Source organism: Tupaia chinensis, unplaced genomic scaffold, assembly GCF_000334495.1.
Source record: "Tupaia chinensis unplaced genomic scaffold, TupChi_1.0 Scaffold000333_1, whole genome shotgun sequence".
Lineage (NCBI taxonomy): Eukaryota > Metazoa > Chordata > Mammalia > Scandentia > Tupaiidae > Tupaia > Tupaia belangeri.
The window spans coordinates 386,956-398,158 of NW_006159827.1; the positions used below are offsets into that span (position 1 = coordinate 386,956).

General features: G+C 49.2%; 1 protein-coding gene across 1 annotated transcript in view; it reads right to left on the reverse strand.

Moving 5' to 3' along the window:
- Positions 1–11,203, reverse strand: part of SLC6A11 (solute carrier family 6 member 11) — a gene marked incomplete at its 5' end in the record, with an annotated part of 170,682 nt that overhangs the window by 64,044 nt on the left and 95,435 nt on the right. Inside the window, 1 exon segment of the mRNA XM_014589129.1 lies at positions 9,171–9,305. Within this exon segment, the coding sequence (XP_014444615.1) occupies positions 9,171–9,305 (135 nt within the window).

Genomic DNA, 11,203 nt, shown 5'->3' on the forward strand with positions numbered 1-11,203 from the left:
ACACCCCCAAAAAAAAAAACTCTCAAAAAAAAAAAAAAAAAAAAAAAAAAAAAAGAATTCCAAGGAGCCAAGAAAAGAAGACCATCCACTGGGACCAGAGGATGGCGTAATGTTATATTGCTGGACTCCCCCATAGTTGACCGTAGTTCAAGTCCTGGACTGGGTGGCATAAAACTCATGTCGGGCACATGTGCATGCATGCCCAAGATACCGAGAGGAGAATGGAGGAGATGGGATTGCGGCATGGCCATCCCCCCTGGGGGGTGATTTCTCACTTTCTGTCTCTCTCTCTCTGACTCTCCAGTGAGTGTATTCACCCTATAGCAAAAATACCTCTCTTTCTTTAAAAAAAAAAAAAAGGAACGTCCACGACCTCTTAATAAGTGTACGCAATTAGACCAGTGGTGCAGCTCTAGTTCCTGAGGCATCCCCTCTGACTGGGAGACGCACACCTGTCGCTTAGGTCAAACCTCCCCCGACCTTCTTTTGCCTCCATGATTGCTGACTTACGGGTTTCTCCCAAGAGACGATCATCTCCTTGAAGACAAAAACCAGATATGAGATCTGACCTTGTAGCCCCAGTCCCTGGTACCGACAGTGGGACAGTGGCCTTAACCAAGAATCAGAGACTCTGAAAGGAAACCCTGGGGCATTGTCAGTCCCAGGAAAGAGCCTTCCTGTCAGTGAGGTTTGCAATATCTTCGAAAATGTATTTCATATCACTAAGTCGATGTCAGTGTGGACATCTTGGGTTGAAAGTTCGGCCAGTTGGGAGGCCCACCTTTCTTTGGGTCCTCACTTAGAATCAGAGTACAGGGCCACCAGGTGGCGGCGAGGTCACAGTGGCATCCGGGAGGTTCAGTAGGTGGGGTTTTGAGCCAGGGTCTTGTTCTCCCAGATCTGTCCTGTGGAGTGGAGAGGCAGGTGTCCTCCTGTGTTCTGAGGAGATGTCCCCAACGCTGGGGAGCACTCTCTACCCAGCCCCCAGCTTGAACACCTCAGACTCCGGCTCCCTCCACAGAGAAGGCGGATTCAGGGAACTGGTACACCAGCGCCCTGGGAAAGCAGACCCCGCGATTTGGATCTGTGACAGGCCTTTCTGTTCTCGCCCTGAAAACACACACTCGAAACACAATGAAGACTGAGAGTGGCAGAAATCTGGGGCAAGGACAGTGTGATTTCTTGCAAGATCTCCTAAGCTCCCCCCAAAGGCTGAAAAGACAGAAAATAAAAAGTGGAGAGGAAAAAAATGGAGTGGAAGCACTTCACACTTCAGAAAGAACACAGGGCTGACAGTGAAGACAAATAGATGTTTAGAAAGTTATAACAGACCACGGACTGCAAATTGCCGGGGGACAAAGAAGGCGAGCTGCTGTGTCGCTTCAAGTTCTTGACGAGAAACTTAATTTACTGGATTCACAATGAAGACACTTGGTTTCCAGTCCAGCTTTCCCCCTGCCCCCAACCCTGGGCTCTGGGTCCCCAACTTCTCCTGCCCAGAGCTAGTGAAACGTGGGCAGAAAGAAACACTGCTGCTGGGGTTTCTGAGGTCCTACTACGTGCCAAGTCCTTGGCTGGCCCCCCAAACCAGGACTAGATGTGCTTTGGCTCTTGGGAACACACTCAACCCCACGGCCACCCTGGTGGAAGGTACTCTTCCCTCCAACAGGCAGGTAAGAACCCCGAGCCCAGAGAGGTGAAGGAATAAGCTGACGGTCCCCTGGGGTTCGATGGAGTAGAGTGACTCAAATGTCCTTCCTTTGACACCAGATTGCAGCACACCCAACCCCTCTTTCTGAAGGGTGTACCCACACTGCAGCAGATGCAATGCCACCGTGACTCGGAGTAACTCCGGCTCTGCTAGGAAGCACCCTTCTTTCCATCCTTCGCTTAGTCACTTGATTCATTCAGGAAATGGTTACCGAGCGCCTCCCGGGTTCCGGCACCATTCCAGGGGCTGAAAAATGAGCAGGGAGTGTCTCAGATCCTCCCTGTCCTCATGGAGCTTTCATTCTAGAGGGTGGAAAATGAGGATGCAAAACAACTGGTGTCTGAGACTAGACGGAGCTGGGAGGGTGAGCGAGGTGTGCCTGGAGTCAGGCAGCTGCCAGGGAGCCCGCACTGAGATACGACGGCCAGGTGCAGGGCCCGTCAAAGCTCTTCTTCTCCTCCCTCCTGTCTTTCTTCTCCCTTCCTTCCTCTCTAGCTCCTTTCTTTTCTCCCTCCCTCCTGCCCTTCCTTCTGTGAGCGCATAAGAGAAATACAGTGACAGCCCCTCTAAAAGGGTCTCGATTGCCACGACCCACCCCCCAGCCTCCAGCTGGCCCCAGATCACGGGCACCAGAAAGATCTCTAGATGTCACCCTGGAATGTCACGTAGGGCAGCCATGCACTGCACCACCATCTAGCCCCCGTTAGATTTTAAAAAACATGCTTTCTCTCTCTCTTGAGCCATGAAGAAGGCATTATCCCCACTTACAGACAAGAAAGGTGACACGGTTTGGAGGTATGGAGGAGCATGGAAATGACACGTCTGGTCCCCCAGGCTGGCTCTCTTTGCACCCTCCCTGGAGTCCTCTGGCTTCCCTGGCTGGGAGAGGAGGGTGACCCAGCTCCACATGCAACAGCCTCCTGCAGACTCTCAGAAGATAAGCCCACAGAGGCCAGGGGCACTCCTGGTGGGTGCAGGTTCCTTGTGGAAGACCCCAGGAGCTGCACCAGCCAGAGCCCAATGTCCCTTTAGAAATGCAAATGCTTGAGACCAGCAGATGGCGTAATGGTTACATCACTGAACTCCCATGTAGTCGACCACGGTTCGAATCCTAAACCTCGACGCTTAAAATTCACTCTGGGCACAGTGTGCTTGTGTGCCCCAAATCCCTAGAGGAGACTGGAAGAGAAGGGATTGCTGTGTGACCATCCCCCCCGGGAGATGATTTCTCACTTCCTGTCTCTCTGGCTAGTGCATGCACCCTATAGCAAAAAATACCTCCCCCCAAGAAAGAAATGCAAATGCCTAGCAGATAGAAATAGGGAATCTGAACCCCTGATAAGCCCTAGGGAAGGGGGGCCCTGGCAGGGTCTGGAATTAGTGAAGATCCTATATCATGGAGGGACTGCCCTGCTGGGCTGGGGCTTCTCATCTCTCTTAGCAGGCTGTGGGCACTGACAGCATTCTATGGGTAGCAGACACCTGGGGCTCCCCCACACTCTGTCCAGCACTGAGTTGTACACGCCCCATCCCTCCTGCCCCAGGCCCTTGACATTATGAAATCCCCCACATGCATGTGAAGTATGCTCTGACCACCACGTGCCACCCCCTGCTGTTACTGGAGCACCTGTGCAGGCTGGCCCTCTAACTGCAGGAGACTCAAGGCACTTTGGGGTTCTCGGTCTGATGGTGCATCAGCTACCAGCCCTCCCCTGGCTCCCACACTCACATCAGCTCCTGGGAAGACAGGAGGGGGAAAGTGGTGTTATGCATGCAGTCATTTTCAACCCACCCTAGTGTGGAAAGGCTTCAGCCCTTTGCCAGCTTCAGTGCTGGGAGAATCGCTACTGACGAGATTGCACAGGACGGGTGAGGACTTCTGATCCCCCCAGGCCCATCTCCTCTCCTAGGGAAAGCCAGGTGAGCAGGGGGGAGGTTCGATCCTCTCCCACCAGGCTGTGGGCTCCCTGCACCAAGGAGGGTTTTACCTGCTCTGTACCTGCAGTCCCAGGTCCAGGCAGGCAACGGCTAAATGTTGGTGGGATGAGCGAAGGCAAGCTTTGCTAGGTTTTGGTGAGAGGCACACGGGACACGGGAGTGTCATAACCCTTGCTCCCTGGAATCCAGACTAGAGAGGACTCCCCACCAAGTGCTCATTTCACCCCTGCTGGGACTCGGTCCACCTGAGGGGCAGGATAGGACAGCCCTGGAGGTCAAGGGGCAAGGTCAGAAATCCAGATGTGTCCTGGAGCTCACCTTGTGGCTCCCTTGGACCTCCCAGCCTCTCCTTCCCACTCTCCACCTACAGGGGGCACTGCAGGAGGCTGAGTGCTGCTGCTTCTGAACGACCTCGAAGATGCAAGGTGTCTATACTTCCAAACTAGCCACACAGCCGGCCTGGGGACGCATCCCAGGAGCTTTTCTTGGTGATGCCGTCTGAGGTGCAAATGGGAAACTAAGCAGATCATTATTCAGAAAAAGGAAACAGAAGACATTGGATTTGCTGTGAGAGGAGAGGGTCACAGAATGAACCTTTCCCCGTCCCCGATAAAGCCTCTTCCAGCCAGCCGCTCTCCTGACCTTCTCTCTCCAACTCTGCAAGCTGTACTTTGGTTGTCTCTGGGGGGACCATGTGGCTCCCTGAAGTCCTAACGCCATCCTGGGATGTCTCTCCAACCTTGGCAGCACTGGGTCCCTGTTTTCCATCTGCACTCTGCATGTTCATGCTCGTTCTAAAATTTATTTACTACGTGCCTTTAAACTAGCCTCACTTTTGACCATCCATATTACATATGGATATGTATGTTGTGTCTATATGTGATATAGATTATATATAGTCCCATGCCAACAATAACAATGAAGCCATAGGTTTATTTTGTTGTTATTGTTGTTGTTAGAGATTTTTTTGCTATAGGGTACATGTGCTCGCCAGAGAGACAGAGAGAAAATAAGAAATCATCCCCCAGGGGGAGGGCTATATCACAATCCCTTCTCCTCCATTCTCCTCTTGGGATTTTGGGCATGCCCATACATGTGCCCAGTGTGATTTTCAAGTTGCTGGGTCTAGGACTCAAACTGAAGTTGGCCATGTGGGAGTCCAGTTCCAAAAAAAAAACCATCTTGTGGCCTTTTTTTTTTTTTTTTTTTGTAAGAATTACTTATTTAATTTTATTTATTATTATTATTTTATAATTTGCTATAGGGCACATCTGCTCACCAGAGACAGACAGACTGGGTGGGAGAAAGGGAGAAAGTGAGAAAGCAAGCCACCAGGTCCAGGACTCAAACCAAGGTCGGCCATATGGGCGACCAACGCCTTAACCACCATCCCACCTACTGCTTCCTACAACCACAGTTTCAATGTAGTCTATGTTCTATAATTTTTATGAATGCACATTAAGATAAACACATCATTTTAAAAGAGGATAAAACATTCCTCAGCTGACTAGGTCATTGCACGGAGCCTTGACGGGCAACTGCTGAGTGGCAGGGGGGGCCTCCATCCTCATTTCAGGGAAGAGGGGGTTCAGCCCAGCGGGGGAAGGAGCCTTACTTCCAGCAGGCCAGCAGCAGGAGAGCAAGGTGGAACCAGGGCCCCTTGTTCTTCACAGTCTGGGGTATTTGCAAATGGGCCCAGCTGGCATCAGGCCACATGAAGGCTCTTCCTGCAGTGTGCCCTGGCTTCCAAAAACATCGGCTTGCATCAAGTTTATTTTCCTTTTCCTCCTGGGGTTGCTATCCTTATTTCTGCTTCACACACCCAGCGGTTGGTTTTCAAGGTCATAGAGGTTCTTTTGGAGAGGTTTTTGCTATAGGGTGCGTGCGCTCGCCTGACAGACAGAGACAGAGAGATAGAAAGTGAGAAATCACCCCCCCCAGGGGGGATGACCACACCACAATCCCTTCTCCTCCATTCTTCTCTCGGGATCTTGGGTACGCACGCACACGCACCCGGCATGAGTTTAAGCCACCGGGTCCAAGACTCGAACCACGGTTGACTACATGGGAGGCCAGCGACATAGCCATTACGCTAACTGCTGGTCCCAGACATAGAGGTTCTTGAGGAGAAACACACACACGTATTTCCTGGCCACCACTGATCATCAGAATGATTACAGCTCATGAATTTAGTGACTAGAGGTGATCAGATTTAGTGTTAGAGAAACAGAATATTTTCTTCAAAAATTAAAATAGCTCTAGCTCTGACAGACATTCGACAAGCATTTATTGAACACCTTCTAGGTGCTGCCAGGCACTAAGCTGGCCAGAAACTGGGCTGCAGGGGTGGGTGAGGCGGCCCCGGACTTGGCTCCCATTTCAGCAGGCCCTCCCTGGCCACCCCGTTGGAAACAGGAGACCTCTCCCCAGGCATTTTCTCTCCGCTCCTGTACTTTGTCCCCATGGTACTCATCGCCGTCTAATGGAGTCTATATTTTACTTTTTAATTTTCTTTATGGCCTTCTTCTCTGACTGCAGTACAACTCCACTGTTCTGTGGAATGCATGTCCCCATTATGTACAATAATCTCTGATCCAGAGTAGGTGCTTAGTAAGTATCTGCTGATCAAATGAATGGACAGGAACAAATAAAAATCATACATATAACATACATACACATATATAATTACATAAACATTGGGTTGTTGGCAGGGGAGGCGGGCCGCAGGTGGCATGGTGGTTAAGAGCCCTGGACTTCTAGGAAGGCTGGCCATGGTTAGAGTTCCAGACCTGGTGGCTTGCTTTCTCACTTTCTCTCTCTCTTTTCTCTGTCTCTCTCTCTCTCTTTGGTCAAATTAAAATAAGTAAATAAAGTTAAATAAAATTTTTAAAAAACACTGAGTTGTTGGAAAAGTCATGATGCATTTTCAGATAGAAAGACATAGGAAACTATGTCATAACTTCTCCAATGACCCAAGAATGCATTGGAAACATGGTAAGTGTGGGGTGCTGGGGGGTGACATGCAGTGGGCAGTTAGGAAGGACTTGCCCGAGGAAGTGCTATTCACACTGAGTACTAAAGGGGTTGGACAATGTGGGGCTCTAATGTCCTAGGTGCTGACTAGATTTTCCAAAACTTCTTTGATCATCAGAATTGCTGAAGTTTCTCAATGACATATTAGGTTGTTGCGAAAGCCATGACATGTTTTTCTAGACATGTTTTTCTATGCAAAAATACGTCATGATGTTTCTTTTTCTTTTTTGAGAGAGGATTTGCTATAGGGTGTATATGCTCACTGAATAGATAGAGAGACAGGAAACGAGAAATCACCCTCCCCCCTCCAGGGGTGATGACCATGCCACAATCCCTTCTCCTTCATTCTCCTCTTGGGATCTTAGGCATGCACACACATGAGACTGGTGTGCGTTTAAGCTGCCGGGTCTGGGACTTGAACCACAGTCAACTATGTGGGAGTCTGGCAACATAACCATTATGCCACCTGCTGGTCCCACATCATGACTTTTCTGATGACCCAATACATGCCCAGGTGCCATCTCAAACGCACTAAAATGGAATCTTTTTCATTTTTTTTTTAAGGATTATTTTATATAAATATTTATTTATTTATTTAAATTTGACGAGAGAGGGACAGAGTGAGAGAGAGGGAAAGTGAGAAAGCAAGCCACCAGGTCCAGGACTTGAACTGCGATCAGCCATGTGGGACTCCAGTGCTCTTAATCACCACGCCACCTGCTGGTCCCTAAAATGGTATCTTTATGAGTGGGGCCTGGACTCTGCATTTGCACAAGTTCCAAGGGATTATGATGCCCAGCCAGGTGCACAAGCTCTGGCTGATCCTCAAAGCTCTTGACTGACTACTTTGAGGATCAGGGAAAAGAAGCCAAGGTCAGAGGACGGAATAGGACATTCGTCCTGGATCAGGGAAGAATGAGTGGAACTAACAAGACTACACAGACCAGTGACTCTGAGAAGACATATTCTGACACTGCTTCTTCCACTGAGCCTTTGCCCGCAGGGTCAGAGTTGGAAAGGCCAACAGTCAGGAGCTAATCTTCTTCTTCCTGGGGATTCTGCCTGCAATTCAGGATGCAATTCAGGTGCCTGGTGGGACCCTGGGCCTCCAGGCCCTGCGAGGCACAGCAAACTGTGAGAAAAATGAGTAGACTTTCCACTCCGCGTCCATTTCCCTCGCCGTAGCGAGGAGCATCTGAATCGCACTCACCAGTGCTCCATGGACGTGTCCACCCAAGTTCCCTATCAGAGGGTGGTTGGAAGCCACAGACCATAGACAGGGCATTTCTTGCAAGCCTCATGTTCTGTTTGTTTGGAAATCAAATGCAGATTCTTTTTTTTTTTTTTTTTGCTATCAGGTGTGTGGGCTTGAGAGACAGAGAGAGAGAGAAAGATGGAAAGTGAGAAATCCCCTCCCAAGGGAATGGCCATGCCACAATTCCTTCTCCTCTGGGATTTTGGGCATGCACACACACACACCAGGTGTAATTTCAAGCTGCCAGGCCTTGCACTCAAACTGCAGCCAGTCATGTGGAACCCAGCAACCTAACCTCCATGTTATCTGCTGGTCCTTTTTTTAAAAACAAACAAACAAACAAACAAGCAAGCAACAACAACAACAAAACAGAAAAATCAATGCCTCCTTCTCCATTCAAATACCTTTGAGTACGTTATTTCTCACATTGGAATTATCCTGGGGACCTTCAAATGCTACTGCTGCCTGGGATCCATCTGCAAAAGCTGATTTAACTGGTCTGGTTTGTGCTCTGGGAATCAAGATTTCCCAAAGCCCCCCAGGAGCTTCTAGAATACAGAGGCAGTCGAGAATCTCTGGGGTGGGCAGGTACCTTGTTCCATTTCTTGTTTCACGTGTTCCCAGCACACCACCAGGTACCCAAGCACAAACTAGCACTGCTGTTCAGAGAACCAGTGCCTTACCGAAGACAACTAACAGGTGAGCCAGTTTCTGCAGCTCTTTTCTTTCTGTGAGCCGTCCCCACGCAGAAAATCGAAGGCCAGCAAAGACCCAGTGTCTCTTTCTGAGCCGCACCACTACAGAGATCTGCGATCTTGAGCGGTAAAATACACATTTTCACTAACTTCGATCTGCAATGGGGCTCTGACTTCGACTCTGAAGGCGGGCCGAAGCCGCGGTCCTGTTAGCGGTAGAAACCCGAGGTATTTTCATACCCTGGTACAGCCACCTCAGATATCACTAATACATGTTGTTGCTTTGACATCCTGGTAGGTAGGTATGAGACCTGCTGCCAGGCCTTGCTATTGAATGGACTGATACGTTAGTGCAGCTCTTACCAACTCAGGAATACGCCTTTTACAAAATGTTTGGGTAACTATTTTTCAATCTATGTGATATTTTTCAACTTATGCACTTAAAATTATCCTGAGAAGTCCACAGGCTCCCAAGCGCCCAGCGCAGGTCTGAGCTGTGGCGGCAGGGAACACTGTGCACGGAAAAAGCAACGCTTACCTGTGGGTCGGAGAGCCGGGAGAGGTCGGGGTACAGGTAGAACTTGATGCCTTCTGCAGCCCCGGGCAGCGTGACCCCTCGGATCAGGAGGATCAGAAGCATGATGTAGGGGAAGGTGGCAGTGACGTATACAACCTGCCCGGGAGAGGAGAGAAGGGATCAGGAGGGGTTCTGCTCCCTGCTGTCTGATCCGAGCAGCCGGCTTATTTCATTTAGCATTGCGTCCTCAAGGCTCATTCACGTTGTCACATATTACTGAGTGTCCTTTTTTCCTTTTTAGAGAGTTTTTTTAAATTTTTAAATTTTTAATCTTAGGGCTCATGTGCTTGCTGGAGAGACAGAAAGTGAGAAATCACTGCCCAGATGCATGGCCATGCCACAGTCCCTTCTCCTCCATTCTCTTCTTGGGATTTTGGGCACGCACGCATTCGCACCTGGCGTGAGTCTCCAGCAGCCTGGTCTTGGACTCTAATCATGGTAGACTATGTGGGAGTCCAGCGACGTACCCATTATGCCATCTGCTGGCCCCAGAGTGTCCTTCTTTTAAAGACTGATTCCATTTTTAATGTATACACACGTGGAGTACAATGTATTCGAAATGCTTGGGACCACGAGAGTTTTAGAATTCTGATGCTTTTGGATTTTGAAATATTGGCTTATAGCTAAGGAGATATCTTTGGGATGGAACCCAAATCTAAACAGGAAACTCACTGCCTTGTTTAGGCATCGTGGGAAACCTGCCATTAGTTCACGTGGCCTGCACACAGCCCATTTTGCTTTGTGGGAATGCTCACATAGGGGAATCTGAATGTGTAAAGAAAAGATACCGTGGTTGAAGGGAGCGGAGAGGGTCCCTTTCCCCTTAGGGATGCTCAATAAACTGTGCTTTGTGCAACCCGTGAATGCAACCCATCACATGAGGTCAAGTGTGCTGTTTTCCATTTGCGGCATCAAGAAGTTTCATATCCTAGATTTTCAGAGTAAGAATGTTTAACCTGTACAATGGTTTTAGTTTTCTTTTGCTTTTTAATTTTTTAGTTAATTTACTTATTTATTTGCCACAGGCCATGTGTGCTCACCAGAGAGAGACACAGAATGACAAAGAAAGAGGAGAGAAAGTAAGACATCATCCCCCCCCTTCCCAGGGGAGTCGGACATGCCACAATCCCTTCTTCTCCATTCTCTTCTTGGGATTTTGGGCACACAGGCTTCAAGCTCCTGGGTCTGGGACTCGAACCATGCAGTTGACCATGCGGGATCTAGCACCTTGACCACCACACCACCTGTTGGACCCTTTTTTTTTAAATCCATTCATGCATGTGGAAATCTGCCACAGAAAAGCAAACACTGCATGATTCACTTACGTGAGGTACCCTAGAAGAGCTAAACTATAGCATCAAAGAGTAGAAGGGTGGAACTAGCAGTTAGCGTAATGGCTATGTCGCTGGACTCCCACGTGGTCGACCGCGGTTTGCGTCCCGGACCCAGTGGCTTAAAACTCATGCCAGGTGTGTGTGTGTGCATGTCCAAGATCCTGAGAGGAGAATGGAGGAGAAGGGATTGCGGGATGGCCATCCCCCCTGGAGGGTGATTTCTTGCTTTCTGTCTCTCTGTCTCTCTCTGTCTGGTGAGCGCACGTGCCCTATAGCGAAAACCTCTCCAATAAATAAATAAATAAATAAATAAATAAATAAATGAATAAAAAGAGTAGAAGGGTACTTGCGGGATGGGGGTAGGGGAGGTGAAGTAGGGAGTCGCTCCTAGACTTTTAGCTAAGCAACAAGAGTAAGTTCTAGAGCTCTGAAGTATAAGATGGTATCTAGAGTCCATCATGAGGTACTGGATATGGAAAACTTAGGAAGGAAAATCTCATGTTAAGTGCTCCTAACACAATAAAATGAAGTTTAAAAAGAAAATGAAGAGTGACAGGGTGGGCCACGTGGGGAGCCAAGAGAAGCGGGGCTTCCCAGTGCAGCAATGGAAGCAGACCCCCACCACGGCTGTGCCCTGCCTAGCCTCTCATCGCTGACCCC